At 49.5% G+C, this 21,929-nt stretch overlaps 9 protein-coding genes across 9 annotated transcripts; 6 read left to right on the forward strand and 3 right to left on the reverse strand.

Moving 5' to 3' along the window:
- Positions 1-310: 310 nt before the first annotated feature.
- EJ05DRAFT_495886 (uncharacterized protein) lies at positions 311-1,219 on the forward strand (the record flags this gene model as incomplete). Its single annotated transcript, XM_033746306.1, has 1 exon — positions 311-1,219. The coding sequence occupies one exon, from the start codon at positions 311-313 to the stop codon at positions 1,217-1,219; it is 909 nt and encodes a 302-aa protein (XP_033605496.1).
- A 1,777-nt stretch (positions 1,220-2,996) lies between these two features.
- Positions 2,997-4,369, reverse strand: EJ05DRAFT_534469 (GroES-like protein; the record flags this gene model as incomplete). The annotated part of the gene is made up of 3 exons (XM_033749187.1): positions 3,735-4,369; positions 3,147-3,639; positions 2,997-3,008 (listed from the first exon to the last, which is right to left on the reverse strand). The coding sequence occupies exons 1-3, from the start codon at positions 4,274-4,276 to the stop codon at positions 2,997-2,999; spliced, it is 1,047 nt and encodes a 348-aa protein (XP_033605497.1). The 5' UTR covers positions 4,277-4,369.
- A 112-nt stretch (positions 4,370-4,481) lies between these two features.
- EJ05DRAFT_506686 (glutathione S-transferase) lies at positions 4,482-5,751 on the forward strand (the record flags this gene model as incomplete). Its single annotated transcript, XM_033747846.1, has 7 exons — positions 4,482-4,739; positions 4,804-4,891; positions 4,947-5,018; positions 5,069-5,241; positions 5,293-5,350; positions 5,410-5,556; positions 5,609-5,751. Exons 1-7 carry the CDS (start codon positions 4,686-4,688, stop codon positions 5,749-5,751), a joined length of 735 nt encoding a protein of 244 aa, XP_033605498.1. The 5' UTR covers positions 4,482-4,685.
- A 435-nt stretch (positions 5,752-6,186) lies between these two features.
- On the forward strand, positions 6,187-7,719 carry EJ05DRAFT_506687 (alpha/beta-hydrolase). Its single transcript, XM_033747847.1, has 2 exons — positions 6,187-6,548; positions 6,600-7,719. The coding sequence occupies exons 1-2, from the start codon at positions 6,314-6,316 to the stop codon at positions 7,319-7,321; spliced, it is 957 nt and encodes a 318-aa protein (XP_033605499.1). The 5' UTR covers positions 6,187-6,313; the 3' UTR covers positions 7,322-7,719.
- A 166-nt stretch (positions 7,720-7,885) lies between these two features.
- Positions 7,886-8,509, reverse strand: EJ05DRAFT_534472 (uncharacterized protein; the record flags this gene model as incomplete). Its single annotated transcript, XM_033749188.1, has 1 exon — positions 7,886-8,509. Exon 1 carries the CDS (start codon positions 8,459-8,461, stop codon positions 7,886-7,888), a length of 576 nt encoding a protein of 191 aa, XP_033605500.1. The 5' UTR covers positions 8,462-8,509.
- A 359-nt stretch (positions 8,510-8,868) lies between these two features.
- Positions 8,869-9,870, forward strand: EJ05DRAFT_506689 (peptidase S15; the record flags this gene model as incomplete). The annotated part of the gene is made up of 3 exons (XM_033747848.1): positions 8,869-8,979; positions 9,042-9,164; positions 9,232-9,870. The coding sequence occupies 3 exons, from the start codon at positions 8,869-8,871 to the stop codon at positions 9,868-9,870; spliced, it is 873 nt and encodes a 290-aa protein (XP_033605501.1).
- A 428-nt stretch (positions 9,871-10,298) lies between these two features.
- EJ05DRAFT_471991 (FAD/NAD(P)-binding domain-containing protein) lies at positions 10,299-11,733 on the forward strand. The gene has a single exon (XM_033743086.1). The coding sequence runs from the start codon at positions 10,391-10,393 to the stop codon at positions 11,666-11,668; it is 1,278 nt and encodes a 425-aa protein (XP_033605502.1). The 5' UTR covers positions 10,299-10,390; the 3' UTR covers positions 11,669-11,733.
- Positions 11,734-12,003: 270 nt separating this feature from the next.
- Positions 12,004-13,077, reverse strand: EJ05DRAFT_481900 (peptidase S15; the record flags this gene model as incomplete). Its single annotated transcript, XM_033745121.1, has 3 exons — positions 12,004-12,636; positions 12,704-12,871; positions 12,961-13,077. The coding sequence occupies 3 exons, from the start codon at positions 13,075-13,077 to the stop codon at positions 12,004-12,006; spliced, it is 918 nt and encodes a 305-aa protein (XP_033605503.1).
- A 603-nt stretch (positions 13,078-13,680) lies between these two features.
- Positions 13,681-21,683, forward strand: EJ05DRAFT_459880 (uncharacterized protein; the record flags this gene model as incomplete). The annotated part of the gene is made up of 6 exons (XM_033742586.1): positions 13,681-13,884; positions 13,949-14,425; positions 14,485-14,665; positions 14,716-14,847; positions 14,899-15,197; positions 15,248-21,683. The coding sequence occupies 6 exons, from the start codon at positions 13,681-13,683 to the stop codon at positions 21,629-21,631; spliced, it is 7,677 nt and encodes a 2,558-aa protein (XP_033605504.1). The 3' UTR covers positions 21,632-21,683.
- Between the last annotated feature and the right edge of the window lie 246 nt (positions 21,684-21,929).

The following is a 21,929-nucleotide window of genomic DNA, read 5'->3' on the forward strand; positions in this document are numbered from 1 at the left end:
GAGGTTCCCTAGAGCACACTACCTTGACGAAGTATAATTTCATTTACACATGAACAAGTATACTGACTCTTGTGCTCTTCACTAGTCAAATGTTCCCTCAAAGATCCTCATGCGACCGTTGTCGCCAGCAAAAGGTGCGATGCCTCAAGAGTTGGGAACCATCAACAACCGGTAGTGGAGGCGGCGGCCATCTTACCCCGTGCGACCGATGTGCAAAGGTGGATGCACCATGTGTATACAGCTGTATGTCTTGTGTCTCCATTACACGAGGTCTATCCACAGTGCTAGACACACAGAACTAATTACTCCAATGGTAGTGAGGCAGAGAAACAAACGATCAAAAGGGGAAGACGTCCCATCCCCGAAAGCGAATACGCAGCTCAAGCAGGATCTCCCAACGGTGCTATCAATTCCGGATGTTGCTGGATACGATATCAACGACTTGATGATGCCATTGCCACCGCTCGACATGGACATAGTCTGTATCGATGATGGCGACACGTACAGCTGGAATAACGGACCGGGCCTCACATACAACGGCGATGATGACAGCATGACCCAAGAGAGCTCAGGAACCGGGCCAACACTTTCTCAAGATGAAAGCAAAGATACTTTAACAGAGCAGCTGATGAAGTTAAGTCAGCGAGCCACGAGGGCCACACGAGAGTTGGAGTGCGGAGAAATTGTTTTGCCATTGACAGTAAATTCACCTGTGGTGAATGAAGCATTCGAGACCGCGAATGCCTTGGTGCGCATCATCAACAGTATGCCGCTGACGGACAGCACGTATGAGTCCTCATTATTGTCCCGCGATAGCAGTCAACAACAGCTACCAACTTTTCTGGCTCTAGCCGCCTATCAGTACGTCCTCGGCCTCTTTCGCGCAATCTGTGGATCTATCAAATGTTCCTCAGGATCAATAGCCCAGGGGATTGAGCTGCAGCAACAGACATTGCACGGTGCTGGCTCGTGCTCCGCGCAATTCATCATGGTTTTGCAGCTTATCATGCATCTCCTCAATCGCATAGGTCGTAGTCTTCGAACAGGGAGCCGAAGGAACTCGGACCAACATGAGCTTGGGGGTGGAGAAGTCGGTAGCCTACAAGGTGTTGTCGATTCTGCTCAAGTCATGCTTAGAAGTATGACTGATGAACATGTCAAGCTCGGTGGGGTGATTCAGGATCTTCAAGCTGGGATAGAAGAAGGAGTTCATATGTAGAATTAATGTAAAGTCGGAGAATATCTACAAATGTCTTGAAACCCCGAAGCCTCGTTGTGCAACAATGATCTGACTAAGGATGCAGTTGAAGAGCCGATTGCATAGAATCTTTGCTTTGATCTCATAAACTAAGGTCAACAAGGGCACGAGTATCACAGACTCGTTTCTTGACCAGCATAGCTTGCCTTGATGCGTGATGAAGACATGCATACAGCCGTATCTACGATACAGCCACTCAGAGGCAACTGTCCTACGTATCGCGAGCGATGCGGTTCGGAATTACTTAGACTCCTTCACAGGCTAGCTAACTGCCGATTCGTAATTGAAACACGTCTCTAAGAAGCCAAGTCTTCGAATGACCCCTTAATCAGATATATCACATTCGAACCTAGACTTGATAGGCGTTCCCAAGATTGTCTAATGTATTAGCCGATATCGGTTGAGATAGCTCTGAACTAGGCATCCACAAGCGGAGCCAAAACTTGCTTGTGACTCGACTACCCTGGCACATATGCTGAGTGAGGTTGAATCTGGTAAACATACGGATGGCACCAAGCCTATTGGAGTTACACTGTGGAGTATATGGACTCCCTGCATTTTCTCAAAACAGGGTCAGAAACAGGGTCAAGAATCAGCTGTCGATCTATGTTCGGTTAATCGACTCAGGGGTAGTTCTGGTCCTGCAAGCCAATATTGGCATGACTAAGTATCTCACGGCTTTGGCTTGTTCGTTCTTGGCAAGTCTTTCTATAATATTCTAGACTAGCTTATAGGGTGCATGAACCAGGGTCCTGGATACCCGGCTCTGATATGGCTCAAGGAAATATCCCAGCTTTGATAAGACATCCTTGTCGATAAGCTTACAACTTGTCTGCAAGACATCCGACGTACTATGGTACTAGAAGGAGGTCCCACTGCGGGCCTACCCATAGTCCCTTGCGATGGATGCCGACGGCCATTGCCGCTCGTGGAGCTGCAAGGTAATCACTTAGCGCCCCTATCTCTCTATAGCAAGAATTTAGTATAGTATCAGCCGTCTTATATATTCACTGTCCAATCACATGCTGGCTTGTTCAACGCCTTGTTTGTGCTTAGTCTTATGTATAGTGAACATCGATATTTATAACGCAGGACTCCGACAGTTGTAATCAATGATTGTACAAATGTGTGTTTACGGTCCGTATTGTGTACAGACCAGACAATATCAAGTACTGCCTCGAGACGGGACTAGTGTCAAGTAATACAGCAGATCTCTATTTAAAAATATACACGTTTCGGCGGCTACTCGCTAATCTCCACTAATCTATGATCACGAGCATGTGTCGTCTCGGTGCACTTGCCGGTGCTACTCAAGTACTCGAGCTAAGAGTACAAAGGGTGATCTAATATATCTGGACACTTTTAAAACGGCTCAGGTTACAATATAAGTGATGCTGACATATACGACTTACCGTTTAACGTTCATTCTCAATAAATGACTACATAAAATCGTTTGAAAAGCTTTCATTGTTGACCGTGATGGTCTTAGGTCCACTTCTCCGAGTCCTCTCTGCCTCTATTCGTGAATGTTCGGATTTCTTATTACACAAGGAATATTAACTAAATTGGCGAGGCCAATCTTCTGTCTGGGGTTCACATCAGAGAACTTTACTTTCTAACGGGTCTACTAGAATGCCAAAGTCTGTCGACCTCAAAGTGAGGTAAAACATATATTCTAATGTTGCTAAGTTTCCCACAGACACTTGTATTCCTCACACATCGAAGAGAATTGTTTGCGCTAAGAACCATTCTATAAAACTAAGAGTTCAAGTCTACCACCTTCCTCTATAAGCTGATTTGGACGAGCAAGCATGAATATGCCTGAGAACTATGTTCTGAACCGTGTCTATGCGTCCACTAACGGAACCACCTGCCTCTTGGCACGTACATTCCCAACACGTAGATCGTTTACGTACGTAGGAATACTCGCCAAACCTCCCGCCCTAATTTCCAAAGGATGATTCTTAATCCTGCCTTCGTTCAGCAACTTGTCTGCTAGGAGGAACAGATTCAATCCAAAAGCTCGGTGCTCAGGGGTGCTAGGGCGTCCGTAAGTGCCCGGAATTTCAACTGGTGTTCCCATAATTGTAGGAGCCATCAACCAGTCGGCACGGACATCTCGTCGCGTGTATTTGACGATAGGGCTAACAGCTTCGAGCGCGACATATCTGCCACCAGAAGAACCAATCGCCTCGTAGCACATCCGCATCGTCGATGCGTCGGTCACACAGTCGAAGACAGAGACAAGGCTGTTCGCGGTATACTCGCGGATGTCGGCGCCGCATGTAGACGAGCGGTAATCAAAGCATGCTGCGGCACCGAAGCTCTCGCATATGGCATTATTGGCAGGTGAACAGGTGACGATTGGTGTATATCCGGCTCTGTACATGTTCGAGTTAGTGAGATAACTCAGAAATACCACTTGCTTGTGCAACATATCATACTTGTACATATTGGAAAGGAGTAATCCACTTACATTTTGAGAAGCTGAGTGGCCATTGTTCCGGTACCTGTTGCTCCTCCTGATACCAGCACGAATGAAGGTGTGTCTTCGGCGGATTTTGGACGTGGCAGTTCAAGGGCTAGCCCGGGTGCTTGAAAGAGAGCCAGTCCAGCAGTGGCAATGCCAAGACCCATTGAGCTTGCCTGTTCAAAGGATATGTTTTCGGGGACGTGGCAGCTTAAGTCCTCAGTCGCCAAGGCGTACTCGGCAAAAGCGCCCGCCGTCTTGTCTGAGGCGTTGAGGCCAAAAGTTACGGCGAGGATCCGGTCGCCTTTCTTGAACCTTGTAACACCTTCGCCGACTGAGGCTACGATACCAGCAAAGTCGCAGCCTCCTATTGCGCCAGGGGTATTCGAATAGTCTACGATCTTTGCGTCGTAGGGGCTCAGGGCGACTGAACGCACCTGACACAGAATCATGCCCGGCTTTGGGGTGGGGATCTCGATATCGTCTGCGAGTCTGTAGCCGCCAGCCTCATCTCCGACGAGAGCTTTCATTGCTGTGCTAGGCTTCATTGTTGAGTTGAGTTGTGTGTTGGGGTTTATGCAAAGAGAATCTGATCGAATCGTCTAGAAATATCGAAAGAAGATGTTGCTGGCTTATGTGACTATGTAATCCAAGATCTGAACAATGATCGCAACTAGGGACTGCTCACTATATCTACTCTGTGCGATCATGTGGGGCCATTTGGGCCATCATAGTCAGGAATTCCGTTCGGAGCGCCGACCGGAGGTCCCACGTCGCCTCCGAAGACTGCTGAGCTGATACGGATTCCGGATAGCTTCCAGGGGTCAGTGGAGAATACTCTCCAACTCTAACTATCTGACGCCCCATCTGCAACTGATCTCACGACACAGTCACACTGACCATACTCCAACTTTCAGACTTAACCCATCAAAGGCTCGAAGACAAGTCTATTACACAATGGCCTCGAATTTCTATCTTGAAGATACGCCGGCAGAGGTGAAGAATGCCAAGGTAAGTACTAGCGAGCTATAGTGTCCATTAGAATCTGTATCCGGAATTAACCAAAAGTGCTCAGGGGCTGCACCTAATTACTTCGAACACTCCTAATGGAAAGAAAGTGCAGATTATGCTTGAGGAGCTAAAGGAGTTGTATGGCACGGAGTGTTCGTAGATCTAACTCGTTTGTGTCTATGTACGAAGCCTTGACGGACCTAATAGACACTACGACAATAATCGACCTAAGTACCAACGAGCAGAAAAAGGACTGGTTCTTGAAACTTAACCCAAATGGTACGGGAGCGATATCTATACCTATGGATGATACTTATCTGCGACCGTAGGAAGGATCCCAGTTCTTATTGACAACACCCAAAATCCGCCTTTCCCAGTAATGGAGACTTCGGCAGAGCTGCTCTATCTCTTCAAGGAAGAAGACAAGAAGGCTGCGTTCGGCTACACCGATGATTATGGACGAAGCGAATGCCTGCAATGGCTTTTCTTCTGGCACGGCAGCGTATTGAAGTTTCTGCCGCCGATATGTCGTTTACACTAATAAAATTCTCAGGGTCAACCAATTCAAGGGCAGTTGGGCTGGTTCTCAAGAAATGCTAAGGACAATGAGGGTAAGTCATCAAAAAGTCATTCCTAACTATGAAGCGTTTCTGACCGTCGCTGAACATAGTCGCTATCAATCGCTTCAAGAACGAAGTTCTTCGTATCTATGGTGTCCTTGAGCTCCACCTTTCGGGTAAGTATACTGGCCAAGCTAAAGAATATCTTGCTGGTAAAGGCGCTGGCAAGTACTCTGTTGCAGACATCTCGACTTGGCGTAAGTGTTTGATTCCTCAACAAGCAACGTAATTTGTATTGACACATGCAAGCTTGGTTAGATAGCTGGCACAAGATGGACCAGATCACTCAGGAGGACATGGACAATTTCCCACACTTGCAGAAGTGGATCGAACGTATCGGACAGCGGCCTGCAGTGAAACGAGGCACGGATCCTAAGACTTGGGCGATATGAATGCGTATGACCGTATCAAGATGATCTGAGATAATCAATGTCTTGACTTGAGTGTTAGCTGAGACCTTGAATGAACTATGAGGAGAAATCTATATTTGCTAAATTGAGAATCAACAAATTCCTAAATAAAATTACTGCCTCCATGCAAGAAGTAGTCGTCCATCCATGGTTGTACCTTGTCTTCGTCGAACTTTACTAGAATATTCGTTTCCCTGCATTAGCGTCTCCATCAATAGCCCAGCAGGGCAATAGTAGTAGGTTCGCCGACTTTGTAGAATCGTTCTGATGCAATCTATGTTGCATCCACTTTCGCTCATCCTAGTGCGTAGTCAGCTTCCATATTCCCTACCCTGCATTCGCGGCGGCAGTCGGAACTTCGGTCGGTCAATTATGCACCAGATCCGATCGATCCGACCGATTGTTATTTTTGTGTCGGGCGAACTCAAATTAGTGTAATCATATCATTCGTTCATCATTAGAGTGCCTCTTGTGGTATCCTCGTTGTTTGACATTCTCAATCTTCAATACATCTTTACACTAATCTGCTCACATATCTGTCTCAATGTCTTGTCCCGATTGCTTCCTTGGTGAGGTCTCTAAGGGCCAGCCAACTGGAAAGGAACTTGAAATACATGGCGTCCAAACCTACGTTACTGGGCCCGAAGCTGGTGTCAGTCCCAAGGGGATCATAGTCTACATTACCGATGCATTCGGCTATGACTTTGTGAACAATCGAGTCTTATGTGACCAGTATGCTAAAAGGGGCTTTCTGGTCTACTGTCCAGACTTTATGAACGGTTTGTTTCACACCAAGACTTTTAGATTACATCCAACTTATAGATGCTAAGGCCGCTCCATGTCTCCTTCGATTATTGCTCCTATGCATACCATCTTAGAAAAGAAGTCATGGCTCTATACTATCTTCGTCAAGCCATTCATACTTGTCAAGGTCCTCTACCACCTGATCCCCTGGTTTATGACGTGCAGCATCGCCAAGACGGAGGCCGGCGTAATCAAATATTTCACGGCTCTTCGGACCTCGCCGCCTCCTTTCCAGACTAGAGACTTGAAGATTGGCGCTGCCGGATTTTGCTGGGGTGGAAAGCACACCGTCACCCTCGCACAAGACTATCCAGATCACCGCGTCACCCGACACTCATCCCAGAGCACCTCCTCGGCCCCTGAACCGCTTATCGACGCCGCCTTCTTAGTGCACCCAACCTTCATCAAGGTACCGGAGGACATTGACGCAATTAAGATTCCCATCTCCTGGTCCGTCGGCGAAGAGGACTTGCAGATGAAGACTGATGATATCAAGAAAATGAAAGCTATTCTCGAGAGCAAGCAAGACGCTGAGCACGAAGTCATACTTATTCCGGGTGCCAAGCATGGCTATGCAGTCCGCACCGATCCTGAGGATAAAGTTCAAATGGCAGCAGCGGAGCAGGCGGAGCAGCAGGCTGTGTCGTGGTTCTCGCGGCGCTTCACTCGTACACCTCGTACCGATGCTTCTCCCGTCGTACAGCGACCTGCCCAGGATCATTCAGCGAGCCTTTCTTCGGAATCTTGAATATAAATCGTGGCAACTTGCCCAAAGATTGACCGGTCGGTGGTGATTGAAGGATATCATCTGTGTGGACTTGTTTACCACTTCAATCCGAGCGTAACCGAACAAGAAGACTCATGAGGTGATAATTAAAGAGTTCATGAAGCGTAGTATATGCACAAGAGTTCCTCGTATGCAGTGCTTCTTGTAATAACGTGAAGGATTTTGATGTTATAACCTTGGAATGGCTTGAGTAGAATGCGAACTTTACTGTAGAACAGGAAACTAGGAGGGCGCAGCTATTAACGTCACTGACAACAGCCAGAGGATTATAATTTAGGGTCTTAGTTCTGTCCAAATCTTATTTGCGACGCGTTGTTTAATCTAACTAGGCGTTCGAATCTACTCATGTCGCTTTGGAGCGGAGCTCAACTCGGTTGATTGTTCCCAAAGTCGACCATCAGTTCACACATTTGTGGCATTTTTGCATGATCTTTCAATACGTTGTTAGATGTGGTGGTAAAGTGAATGAATCTCATCAACTACGGCGTTATCGTATGCATAGTACTCAGATATACAGCGAGTATCTCAAGACTCGGGGACCGAACCACCTGCCACGCTCTCCATCGTGCTTATAAGCAAGTATCCTCCGACCAGCTGAGCCAACGCAGCAACACCCTCTTTACCCAGCAATGCAACAGCGGAATCAAACTGTTTGTCTTTGATATTACCAAAGCCTCTTGCAACGCTCAACGCTAGCTCGTAGACGCATTCCTCTCTGTCCGATAGGCCCTTTGGAAGATGCCCTGCGCTGGCTCGTTCGACTTGGTCCTGGGTCAAGCCTAATGATATTCCAATTTTCTGGTGAGCGTACTCGACGTAGTCACTCTTGGTGACAGAAACAGTCGCCAACGTGGTCAATTCGCGCTCCTTGGGGGTGAGGTGCGGCAGAGTGTAATAGGATTTTGAGTAGCTGAGGAACGGCTTGAAGGTTGATGGAGTGTAACAAAGAACTCCGAAAGGGCCGAGGAAGTTTCCCTGAGCGTCTTTGAATGAGAAACTCTCTCCTTGGAGCTCTTTGACGTCACGCTCTGTTTGCTCGAAAGCCTCTTTCTGTTCCTGGCTCCCAAAGACGGAGGGGAAACGGGGAGCTTTGGCAACCATTCTGGATTCGTTGCGAATTGAAAATTCGTGTGAGGAAATAGCTGACACGGAAGACTGGTATCTAGAAAAATAATGAGACAATTTGAATGCAGATTTTGGGACCCAACGTGTAACCGGGCGAGGGACAAGCGTGGCGACGTATTTAATCATGGACAGCTAAGCATTGTAGATGGGACGTAGTCTTACGACCGATTGCGAACCTCCGTGATTTGTACCGGAAGCTCCAACTCGGTAGCACAACTCGGTAGCAGACTGCTACCGACTCGCAATATCGGCAGTCGGGTCAGCTATGGGCAGCGGAGTGGAACCTCCGACATCAAGATCTTAGATCAGTCTCACTATGCGATGCTAGCTAAAAACAAAGAGCAGCGCCAGCTCTTTCTTGTTCAACAAAAGACAAACAAACAATGGCACCTACTCGCGAAGACATTGAGTTCAAGACCCTTGCCGGCATCACCTTGCGTGGATGGCTGTACCCAGCCGAAAAACGTGGACCAGGAATCATCCTTTCTGCAGGGGTATGTAAATCACCACGTCTGAATTTTGAAGAAGACTCCAAAGCCGACTAATTTCGATACAGTTCAATATGCCTAAGGATGTAGTCGTACCAGATATTGCCGAATGGTATCACAAGCGAGGTTTCACTGCACTCATCTTTGACACATATGGCATCGGTGCGAGTGATGGTCTACCCAGACATGACGTGAGTTATTCTTTGCAACACGAAGCCAGCCAATTAGATGTCAACTGACATGCAATCGTGGTGGTAGAGTGATATGCTGAGGCGCATTGACGACTTCACCGACTCAGTGACGTGGCTCTCCCAGCATCCCCTTATAGATCCGGAGAAAATCGCAGTTTGGGGTCTCTGTTTTGACGGCAACATTATGCTTGCCACCGCGGCATACGACCGTCGGATTGCTGCCGTAGTAACGGTTGCCCCGATGATCGATGTTACTGGTGACCCCGAACGCCGCGAAGCCATTTTCGAACTTGGACTGGCAGACCGCGCTGCCCAACTTGCTGGGGAGGATCCCATGTACCTACCTCTGGTTGATGAAGACGGCATGACGCCACTTGGTCAATTCTTAGGCAATTTCTTCACAACAATGGATAGCATGAAAATGCCCATTGAGAACCGTGTCACGGTCCATACCTATATGCGATGCCTCAACTGGAACATTCTACACCTACTGCCAAAGATCAGCCCGACCCCAGTGATCATGGTGACGCCTGAGCTCGACCAAGTATTCCCGGCAAGCAGGCAGAAGGAAGCATTTGACTTGTTGAATGAGCCGAAGGAACATTGTCTTCTGGTTGGAAAGCATCACTTTGACTGGATGTTTGGAGATATGGACAATGCGTTCAGTCCGCAATATGAGTTCTTGAAGAAGCATCTGAGGCTTTAGATTTATTGGATAGATTAGGAACGAAATAGATATACTCATTCTACCTGTGACTATATCATACAGTGTCCTGTGACGTTCTAGCCGAATTATCTATTGCTCAGTTCATGTAATGTATGTTGCTACAACCCCAAAGATTCAGCTGAGCATCTGAGCTACAATACACGGACACTACATAGCAGTCCACTTCTCAAATTCGACTAATGCAGGAAATACTATTATCTTGACTTTGAACCTGAGTGGATACGTTATAACTCTGCCAGACACGCTTATGCGCTAAGAAAACAGCCACTAGAAAGTTATCAGGAGACGAGAGTGTAAGCTCGGCTTACTGTATTTGCACCGGGCCACCGACTCGGGAGCCGGGGCATAGCAGATCCTTGTCGCAGTGAGGTCACTCAAAAAAGCTCCGATAGTTGCATTTAAAATCCACCGTAAGCCGTTTTAAGAACCACCGAGTATCAAGTTGCTTCTACATAGTACTCTTTATAAGTTTCAATACCTGAGCCTACAGCCCTGCATTATGGTCTCCTCAGTGATCCCTGAATCAATATCCATTATCGGCGCCAGCGTGGGCGGACTCACGCTTGGTATCGTCCTCAAGAAATATGGCATTCAACCAAGGATCTTCGAATCACGAGAGCCAGGCTACGATTTCGGTGGTGCCGTCTCGCTTACTCCCAGCACTTTACGTATCATCGACTCCATTGGTGCATACTCTCGCATCAAACCTCAAGGCTTCAGTTTCGAGGCCATGACATTCTTGACGGATCCTGAGCGCGAGACTACTGGTAAATTCTACTTTGGACACAAAGACGTGTACGGGTACGATGGTCTGCGCATCACGAGGAAGGCGTTGCTCCACGAATTGACGGAAATGGCAAACGATGCTGGCGTCGAAATCAACTATGGAAAAAAGTTTACCAAGATTGTCAATGAAACGACCGATGGTGTCATATTCGAATTCGCAGATGGGAGTCAGGAGAAAGCTCAAATGTTAATTGGCTCCGACGGCATCCATTCGAAAGTCAGATCATGTATCTTCCCAGACATCCATCCACATTACTCTGGGTTTATAGGCCTGACGTACTGCTTCCCCCGCGATAATGTACGCATCGATGAGGGTTTCCCACTCCCAGTATCTTTGCGTGGGAGCCAAGGTGATGGCGCTATCATGCTACAACCTCAAACAGAAGGTGGAAAAGAGATTTTTGTAGGACGGCAGTTCAAGTTCGAAGAAAAAGATCGCTCAGGATGGGACAGTCTCTTGCAGGAAAAAAAAACTTTGATTGCAACCCTTCAGCGAGATTCTGCCGCATGGACACCACTTATCCAGAACGTGCTAGCACAAGCGAGCACTCCAGAGGCACATTTTCTGAACGTCTGGCCATTTTATACTGTTCCAAAAATGGAGAGATGGCATTCGTCAGCTGGAAAAGTGCTTATTATTGGAGATGCAGCACATGCTATACCACCTTCAGCAGGACAAGGCGCAAACCAAGCCTTTGAAGATGGTTACAGCCTCGCAATATTCCTAGCAAGTCTAAAGAATGTCCGCGTAAGCTTGTTGGATGCGTTGAAGACTTGGGAAGCCTATAGGATGAAGAGAGTTGATGATGTATTGAAAATAACTAATCGACTTCTCACAATAAGGATGACAGAGGAGGAACTGGCGAGTGTTCCAAAGCACATGCAGTGGGAACTCGATGGCAGTGAAGCGGGCAAGTCGCAGCTAGGGTGGCTATACCTTGCAGATATCGATCGCGATATCAAGAGTCTAGTAGAAAGTCTGCATATGTAATAGTGACCGGGCAATGTATAGGTTATCATAACAGACAGGGTCATTCGGAAACATAGGTATCCATGCACTTCTCCAGTACCTCTCAATAACCCAAGAGGATTGCTTCCTCAGTCTTACAAACTTCGCATTCAACAGCATGGTTACGTTTCTCTTCAAACTTTTATGACAGGAAGATCCCATCAGGATATATAGTATGGGGATTGCATTATAAATGATTGTGTATATACGTCAAAGGAATGACACTGTGGAAAGTATATGCGCATGCTTACATACATTCCAATACCCAGCCTGGGTCGACAGATGTGCATGAGAATTTGAGAGAAGCATTTCGTACCTTAGAAGCCTAGAACATCCTTAAGGAACGCTAGCTGTCCGGTCAGAAGCTCATCAATGTCAACGCTCAAAAAGTTTGCGTGACCCCTATCTTTGACAATTTGGAATCTTTTCTGTGGTGATTGCAAACTGTCGTATATGCTCTTCTGATACTCAGGAGGCACAATCTCATCATTCTCAGGTGTCAAAATCATGACCGGGGTGGGGCTGACAGATGCAAATAGGTGTATGGGCTTCCACTTCGCATGGCGATAGAAGCTCTGAATTGTGAGACTGTCTCTGAAGGTCGAGGCAGCCTTCTTGGCTCCGACGATCCAGTTGGGAAGGTGAGCCTGTTGCTCAGGCGTCATTTTGGCTAGGTAATTGAAGAGCAGGAAGTGCTCGCCCTTTTCATTGAGAAGGGGCATATACGCCGGCGGTTCGCCTCGAAGCTGGTTTGCTCGGTCCTCAACTGCTCGGGCAACGAGGTCCTCCTGATCCTTAGGATCCAGGTACCACTCAGGCATGAGGCCTTGCGCTATGACAGCTTTTATGCGCCTATCGAATGCTGCAGCCTCAAGTGCTATTCCAGAACTGTAGAAGAATCCCCATACGGCTATGCGGTTTGGGTCAACCCAGCCGTCGTTCTGCAAAAACTGTTTTCTATTGTTTAGTGTATTGTTTATAGAGCAACCGAAGTCGCATTGATAGGTAGATACATACCGTGACGGCGTCAGAGTTGTCTTCGGCCATCTTTTGTGGGTCCAAATCGGTTCGGGGCATGCCATCGCTCGCGCCAATAGAACGAGCATCGTAAACAAGAGCTGTCAGCCCATGACGTCCGAACCAAGCCGCTATATTAGCCACGAAGATTTCTCTTGGGCACATAAACTATTGTATAGAATATGACTAGGTAAGCAAAAGTACCAACTAATATTCTTGATAGATTATGAGGCGTTTGTCCATCAAGGAAAACTTACAGCACCGTTAACAATCACTGCAGGACCGCCCTTGGGGCCCACGAACAGCCAACCACGCAAAGTCAAGCCATCGAAGGTCTTGAACTCGACATCTCTGCGTTCTTGCTCTGCAGCCATGATGATATAGGATTCAGAAAAGCTTAGTCTCGTGTCGAGTACTTCAGTAGAAGAGCAATGTGCGCCACCCTGCCAGGAGAAAACCTAGTCGTTAGGCTTCGAGAACTCAGTCGAGATTGCCGATCGAGCTTTCTAAGAAAGACAAAGAACTTCGACGTTAGATTAATGTTATTATTGTTCTGAGTCGGTAGAGGAACAGTCCTCCGAAAGGATCGGAGTATCGGAGCTAGGTCGAGTCTCCAGGGGCACAGGAGACCGGTGGGTCGCTTACTTTTCCGGTCCGGTCCGGTCCGGCGCTATCTGGACGACCGTACCGGTTCCTGCCCGACGTGATACTACAGCTCCGAAAGCGTTCGCTGTGTCTGAGGCTCGGATAGCGCATTATCTCACCTCTTCAAAACTGAATAAATATGTCCAACAACGACCTGCACGGTATCTCTGACGCGGCTTGCATTCCCACATCACTACTTCGTATGCCCAGCCACCGTCACGTCCAAAACACACAAAGCGTGAAGCCTCCATGATATTGAGCTGCTATACTCTCAGATCGATTCAGCCAACCACTTTTCATAGTTCAATTGATCCTGCAGCACAATATTAATCATGGGCAGCTATCCTCAGTCTAACGATGGCCCACTTCGAGAGCCCATTGCAATCGTGGGAAGCTCTTGTCGCTTCCCAGGTGGTGCTACTTCCCCATCAAAGCTATGGGATCTCCTCTCAGATCCCCGAGATCTTGTGCAAGAGATTCCCGCCAGTCGCTTTGATCCGAAGGTTTTCTATCATGAAAACAGTCAGCACCATGGAGTATGTCCCGTTGGCTATCTCAAGAAACATATCTGAGTTCATTGGCTAACTGGTGTAACAACAGAGTATGAACACAAAATATGCTTATATTTTACAAGATGAACCGCGACTTTTCGACCGCGATTTCTTTAACATCAGCCCAAAGGAGGCTGAAGCGATGGATCCACAGCAGCGATGTCTTCTGGAGACTGTCTACGAGGGAGTGGAGTCGGCAGGTTACTCCATCCCTCAGCTCCAAGGGTCTTCTACTGGTGTCTTCGTCGGAGCAACATGCTTCGACTACCAGTCCATTGCAATGCGTGGCCTCGATAGCCTGCCGCAGTACTACGCCACTGGCGGGTCCATGGCGATCCTAGCCAACCGTCTATCGTACTTTTTTGACTGGAGAGGTCCGTCACTTGCCTGCGATACTGCTTGTTCGTCATCACTCGTGGCGCTGCACCAGGCAGTGCTTTCTCTTCGAAGCGGGGAAATCAACATGGCTGTTGCAGCGGGGGCAAACCTCATCCTCGGGCCAGAACTTTTTATCGCTTATTCGAATGTATGTTGTGCCATTAATGAGCATTCTTGGGCAGTCTCAGCTAACATATGACATGATAGTTAAATATGTTGTCTCCCAATGGTCGATCCTACATGTGGGATTCATCTGCCGACGGATACGTACGAGGAGAGGGGTTCGCCTCTGTCATTCTCAAGACCCTTAGCCAAGCTGTTGCTGATGGTGACCACATTGAGTGTATTATCCGTGAAACCGGTGTAAACTCTGATGGTCGAACTCCAGGTTTGTAAGCCACGCTGTTCATAATGACGGTTGAATTAACCGTCATATAGGTATCACAATGCCAAGTGCAGAGGCGCAGTCCCAACTTATTCGAGACACATATAAGAGATGTGGGCTGGATCCGGTGCGTAATCGTCCTCATTATTTTGAGGCTCACGGCACTGGTACTCCAGCAGGCGATCGTAAGTATACGATCATCACAACAAAGGGATCTCGATGCTAAATTCCACCAGCTATTGAGGCACGTGCCATACATGATACTTTTTTCCCAGGACATCCAGGCCAGAATGACGGTCACCTCTTTGTAGGCTCATTGAAGACCATCATCGGACATACAGAGGGCACTGCTGGCCTCGCTGGAGTACTCAAAGCATCGTTGGCTGTTCAACACGGCCAGATCCCGGGCAACCTTCATTTCAAAGAGCTGAACCCGAAGATCCAGCCATTTTATAAGCATCTAAGGGTTCCAACAGGATTGACTTCGTGGCCCACTCTGCCCAAAGGGGAGCCACGCCGTGTAAGTGTCAACAGTGTAAGTCTTGACCTGCATCCAAATCGCAATTGAATCCTAATCTGAGGCAGTTCGGCTTTGGCGGAACCAACGCCCACGCTATCATTGAGAGCTGGGATGGAGCATACGACCGCTATGCATCCTTGTCGAATCCGGGCGGACTTGTTGTCCTGTCTGCCAACTCGGCTCAAGCACTTGCAGCTAAAGCTACGACGCTGGCCGAATACCTACGGAAACATCCTGCTACAGATCTTGGGCGACTAGCCCGGACCCTATTCCAGAGAGGAGACTTCCTCTTCCGAGCCTCATTTGCCGCTGTATCTGCTGAGCAGCTTGCCGGAAAGCTTGAATCGCGCGCAGAGGCGCTCAAGAAGACTGCACGGATTCCAGCCATTCCAAAGTCCCTACCGCCTCGTATCCTTGGTGTCTTTACAGGTCAAGGTGCCCAGTGGGCCACCATGGGCAAAGAACTCTACGAAGCATCATCTGTGTTCAGGAAGACGTTGGACCAGCTACAGAACAGTCTCGATACACTCCCTGAGAGCGATCGACCAAACTGGAAGCTAATCGACGAACTCTCTGCTCCAAGGGAAACATCCCGCGTTGGTGTAGCTGCCATCTCGCAGCCGATCTGCACAGCCCTTCAAGTCGCTCTAGTAGACGTTATCCGCGCAGCTGGAGTTGACTTTGCGGCCGTTGTCGGACACTCAAGTGGAGAAATAGCTGCATCGTATTGTGCAGGCTATCTTGACGCTCGGGATGCTATACGCGTTGCATATTACAGAGGTTTCCATTCTAATCTAGCCCAATGCGATGGCAAGCGTGGCAAGATGATGGCCGTGGGCATGGGCTTGGACGCCGCGTTAGCATTCTGTGCTGAATTTGGCACAAACCTCAAGGTAGCAGCCAATAACTCCACCACTAGCTGTACGCTGGCTGGTGATGCCAACTTGATTGACGAGGCCAAGGCTCAATTGGACGAGGACAAAGTCTTCGCCCGTGTCTTGGCAGTGGACACAGCATATCACTCTCATCACATGTTGCCATGCGCGGGTCCTTACCTTGAGTCGTTACGACAATGTGGAGTCAAAACTCTGAAAGGCCCCAGAAAGTGCGAGTGGTATTCTAGTGTTTGGGGATCAAATGGCCGTAGTCGTTCTTTCAACGACGAGAAGGGCATGGAACTGCTCGAAGGCCAGTACTGGGTCGATAACTTGACCAACACGGTCCTGTTCTCCCAGGCAGTGAACCGAGCTGTGTCTGAAGAATCCTCAGTGTTGGACTTGGCACTAGAGGTAGGCCCGCATCCAGCTCTCAAGGGGCCAAGTTCCGAAGTGATCAAGTCTTTGACCGGCCTGAACCTTCCTTACAGCGGTGTCCTCAAACGCGGAGAAAGTGCTGTTGAAGCTTTTACCGATAGCTTAGGACTTATATGGTCCTCTTTCCCCTCGTCGCGTCCTCTCATCACTTTTGATGGCATATTACGGGCCTTGCCGCTGGCTAGTCCTAAGAAACCCAGCATTCTCAAGGGCCTACCAACCTATCCTTGGGATCATGATACCCTTAATTGGCGGGAGTCGAGAGCATCGCGTCTCTTCCGTGGTGGTCAGCCGCCCCACGAGCTGCTCGGTCGACCAACGATACTTGGTGAACAAGCTAGGCGAGAGGTCTATTGGCGCCAGGTTTTCAAACTGAACGAGCTCCCATGGGTACGAGGCCATACCATACAAGGCGAAGTCCTCTTCCCAGCAACTGGATACTTGACAATGGCGTACGAGGCAGCAGTGCGTCTCGTCGATGACCAGGAGTCAATCCGTCTTGTTGAGCTCCATGATATCGAGATCGTGCGAACCATGGGCATGCAGGAAGACTCGTCAGGCCTGGAGGTTCTATTCACTGTCCGCGTGACGGGTCAGACCGACAGCTGCATTACTGCCGAAGTGGCCTGTTACAGCGGCGACATTACCACGGCCAAGTTGGACGGCCCTGTGAGCTCGCTCACCGCACATTTCAGTGGTGGTGTGCGGCTTTTGCTGGGTCCAGCCCAGAGCGGCGACCTTCCCACCCGGAAGAAGCCTCTACTCCCAATGAACACTTTGGATATGGACCAATTCTACGGTTATCTGTCGAAAGTGGGCTACAACTATTCCGACTCTTTCAAAGCGCACTCGGTTGATCGTCACCTCAACCATGCCGTGGTATCTGTCTCGACACCTGCTGAATCTGCCTCAACATGTCCCTCAATGCACCCTGCAGTTCTCGACACCGCTATCCAAGGCCTCCTGGCCGCTTTTTCATACCCAGAAGACGGAAGGCTTGGGACAGTGTATCTCCCTACGGGCATTGATAGTGTCCGCATCAAAGTGGCATCTGACTCTCCCGACGTCTTGATGGCAGACAGCGCTTTGACTTCCTCAGGGGAGAAGGGGCTCACGGGTGAAGTAGACCTTTTCAACGCAAGCGATTCAACTGTCCAAGTCCAAATGCGAGGAGTGAGCTGGACCGCCCTAAATCAAGGCCGGGAGCGCTGGCTATATGCAAGCGAGGAATGGGTACGAGACGCATCTCACGGCATCGAGCCTACCCTGAAGACCAAGTTCTCTCCCGAAGATGAAGTGTTGCGGAAGCTCCTGGTACGAGTAGCGCATTTCTACTTACGCGCCCTTCGCAGCCAGATAAAGCCTTCAGAACTGATCGTTATGGGCAAACATCGTCGTCACATGATGAGATGGGTCCGTGAGCACCTGTTTCCCCAGATCGAGGCAGGCAAGGTGCCCGATATTGAGCCTGAGTGGGCGAATGATACGCTTGAAGAAGTGCAGCAATGGAGCGCTCCCTATATTGAAGCAGGAAACAACGACATGCTCATCCTGCACGCTGTAGGCAAAAACTTGCCTGCTATTGCTCGCGGAACTATGCCTGCCCTCCAGGTTATGCTTAAGGACGGCATGCTCGACCGTTTGTATGTGGAGGGAGTCGGTTTTGCCGACGGTAACCTTGATCTCGGGCCGTTGGTCAAGCAAGTTGCGCATCGATATCCCCGGATGAAGGTCCTCGAGGTCGGAGCTGGAACGGGTGGTACCACTCGCAGTGTACTTGAGTCTGTCGGCGACCATTATGGATCATACACGTACACTGACATCTCAGCCGGCTTCTTTGAGCCGGCAAAGGCAAAGTTTAGCGAGCACACAAGCAAATTGACGTTCAAGATGCTGAACATTGAGAAAGATCCGATAGAGCAAGGGTTCGTTGAAGGCTCATATGACATGGTCGTAGCCTCCAACGCGCTGCATGCGACTCGATGCTTGAAAGATACGCTCAGCCACTGTCGCCAGCTGCTTCGACCTGGCGGATACTTGGTATTGCTAGAGATCACGACCAACCATCTGCCAATTCAACTCATCATGGGCACGCTTCCTGGATGGTTCCTGGGCGCTGACGAAGGCCGCGTCTGGGTGCCTACGCTTAGTCTTGAGGAATGGGACAAGATACTCAAAGAGACTGGATTCTCAGGTGTTGACACAAGCTCAACACCGTCCTTCTGTTCCGTCATCATGTCTCGGGCAACTACCGAGACCTTCGAAGCCATTCGAGAGCCACTATTAACTGCACCGCGCCCAGCAGCCCAGCCACTGGGTCCTGTTCTTATTGTCAGCAATGCGGCGTCAGAACTTGCATCCGGGTCACAAGCCCTCCTCACTTCCATCGAGGGTGTTACTCAATGCGATATTACAGGCCTCGAGGACATCAAGTGCCCCGTCGGAGCAGTAGTGTTGTGCCTCTCTGACCTGGATAGTCCAGTCTTCGAGGAAATGACTGAAGCGAGATTCGAAGCTATGCAGACAGTCTTCCGCAATGCCAGCGTCGTTTTGTGGGTGACGTCAGGGGCAACCTCGGGCAAGAACCCGCTGGCCAATGTGACAGTAGGATTGGGACGTACACTGCTGGCCGAACGTAGTGACTTGCAGCTTCAGTTCCTCGACGTTGATGATCCAACATCTCTGGAGCCGTCTCTACTGGCGAAGCTTCTGCTCAGACTCACCGGAACAGATCAAGCTGATCTAAGCGAGATGCTCTGGACCCAAGAGCCTCTTCTTGCACTTAAAGATGGCGCGTTCTATATTCCCAGGGTTTTGCCTCTACAAGTTACCAGTCGTCAGTCTACAACGGAGCCATCCGTCGAAGTGGCAACACAAGATTCGGTAGAGAACGTCGTCACCGAAACCGGCCTTGATGAGCATAAAAGCACTTTCGCCGATAACAAGACCTACATCCTTTTTGGCATGACAGGAGATCTTGGAATCTCTATTGCTCGATGGATGGTGGAGAACGGTGCTCGAAACGTCGTGCTGACCAGCCGCCATCCCGATGTTCCGGAGGGAGTGTTCGAATTTATGTCACAAAAGGGAGCCATACTGCGTGCCATATCAGCAGATGTTACGGACAAAGAAGGATTGAACAAGGTATACGCAGAGATCAAGTCGACTTTGCCACCCATTGGAGGTATCATCAATGGCGCCATGGTACTCCGAGACCGCCCCTTTGTCGACACTACCTGGGACGACTTTGAGGCAGTACTTGCGCCAAAGGTTGCAGGGACTCGCAACCTTGATGAGCTCTTTGGTGAATCTGAGGCCCTGGACTTCTTCATTGTGCTTTCGTCTGCGACATCCATTGTGGGCAACATTGGACAGTCAGCTTATAGTGCAGCAAACCATTATATGACAAGTCTCGTCAAACGTCGGCAGGGTCGTGGACTGGTTGGGTCAGTCGTAGTCATTGGCTTCCTGACGGGCCTGGGCTACATCTTCCGTTCAGACAAGAAGCATCGCGCTGCCATTGAGAAGTCTCTCCTTCCACGGCTGGATCGACAAGCCGAGACAGATCTGCACGATATGCTCATCAAGGCTATCGAGTGCGGACGACCAGAATCCAACCTACCATCCGAGCTCATCACTGGTATAAGGAAGAAGTTCACAGAAGCGTGGCACGAAGATGTGCGCCTATCAGGCTACCTCCTACAAGAAGGTGACAAGGAGGAAGGCGCCAGTCAGGAGCAAGCTGATGGGAATGTCAAAGTTGATATTCAGCTGGCTGCAACCAAGGATCCAAAGGAAGGTCTCGCAATCCTGATCAAGTGCTTCTCGCAAGCTCTGGGTAACATGCTCCAGCTCGATCCGGCCCAGATCAACGCCGATATGCCTGTGGCTGAACATGGTGTTGACTCGCTCGTATCCGTTCGTATACGTGAGTGGTTCCTGAAAGAGCTCGGTGTTGACGTGCCGGTATTGAAACTCATGTCGACCAACCACACCATGTCGCGCGTATGCGAGGATGCCTTCGCAGGATGGCGAAAGCTTCGCTCAGGGTCTCAGGCAGAGTCCCAGACCGCTACCAAGACCCATGACGATCCAGAAATGGATTGGAAGAAGGAAGTAGCCGGGCTCATCGACGGCATTCCTGCCCTGGTCGCAGCTGGCGTTGACTCCGCCGACGTGCCTCGCACTAGCGCACGCCGCGTCGTCTTGACTGGATGCACAGGTTTCTTGGGTACGCACATACTTCGTAACCTCGTCGCAGACCCCAATACCGCAGAGGTGCACTGTCTCTGCCTTCGCTCGCGTCCTCTGCGCGTCAAGGACGCAAGGATCCACGAGTACAAGGGCGACCTAGTCAAACCGTTCCTGGGGCTGTCCGCGGCCGACTTCAAGCGCCTCAGCCAGACGGCCGACCTAATCATCCACGTCGGAGCCGACGTCGCGCATCTGAAATCGTACGAAATGATGCGAGCTGCCAATGTCATCTCGACGCAGACGCTGCTCGCGATGGCGACGCCACGCCACGTGCCCGTACACTTTGTGTCTTCGTCGTCCGTGGCAATGTTGCAGAAGGATACAGCAGAGCTGTGGGAGGTGCCGCCGTCCAGCTTCTGGCCACCGTCGGATGCAGAGTCGCTAATGAAGAATGCGATTGGTTATGCAGCCAGCAAGTGGATGGGCGAGATCCTGCTGGAGCGTGCGGAGGGTGTTCCGGGCGTAGTCCATCGCTTCCCCAACATCATGGGGCCGGACGCACCCGAAGAGATCCCGCTAGTGGCCCTAGACCGCTACTGCATGAAGCTGCGGGCCGTCCCTGCGCTAGATCCCAAGCAGTGGGTCGGAGAGCTTGACGTCATCGAGGTTACTGACGTGGTGCCGGAACTCATGGCCACGGCGTATGCCCATGATCCCAGCAAGTCATTCGCAATTCACAACTACTGCAGCGAGAATAGATACTTGCTCTCGGATCTCGTGAGTATGTACAAGCAGAAGCTGGGTGGCACCGTTGAAGTCCTGCCGACACCTGAGTGGATGCGGAGGGCTAAGGACTTGGGCATGCCCAAGGGAGTGGAGGCTACTTGGACTGGGCACAATGAAGTGTTCATATCGCCTGTATTGCACAAAGGACAAAAATGATTAGACATAGAGTATAGAGGCGACTGTAAATTGTATAGAGGCGACTATAAATTATATAAAGGCGACTGTAAATTGTATAGATGACAGTAGAATATTAGAACGCTCTCTCCTCATTGCACTTCATTCCAACGTTGGATTCTGTTAATAGGATTTACAAAATACGATAGAAAACAGAGATGTAATAATACTGTATAATACAGCTCTTTTCTTATCGACATGCTCGTTCATGGAAATCATCTCTCTTTAGTATTCGCTAACAACCTACAGTTTCATAAAGAGTAGATGAAACTTTTTCCTT

Source organism: Pseudovirgaria hyperparasitica, assembly GCF_010093815.1.
Source record: "Pseudovirgaria hyperparasitica strain CBS 121739 unplaced genomic scaffold EJ05scaffold_1, whole genome shotgun sequence".
Lineage (NCBI taxonomy): Eukaryota > Fungi > Ascomycota > Dothideomycetes > Acrospermales > Acrospermaceae > Pseudovirgaria > Pseudovirgaria hyperparasitica.

What these genes read in the sequence shown, in the direction of transcription:
- EJ05DRAFT_471991 (XM_033743086.1), top strand. Translation starts at nt 10,391, where the DNA reads ATGGTCTCCTCAGTGATCCCTGAATCAATATCCATTATCGGCGCCAGC.
- EJ05DRAFT_506687 (XM_033747847.1), top strand. Translation starts at nt 6,314, where the DNA reads ATGTCTTGTCCCGATTGCTTCCTTGGTGAGGTCTCTAAGGGCCAGCCA. An exon ending in CTGTCCAGACTTTATGAACG is followed by an intron (nt 6,549 to 6,599) that starts GTTTGTTTCACA and finishes ATAGATGCTAAG; the next exon opens with GCCGCTCCATGTCTCCTTCG.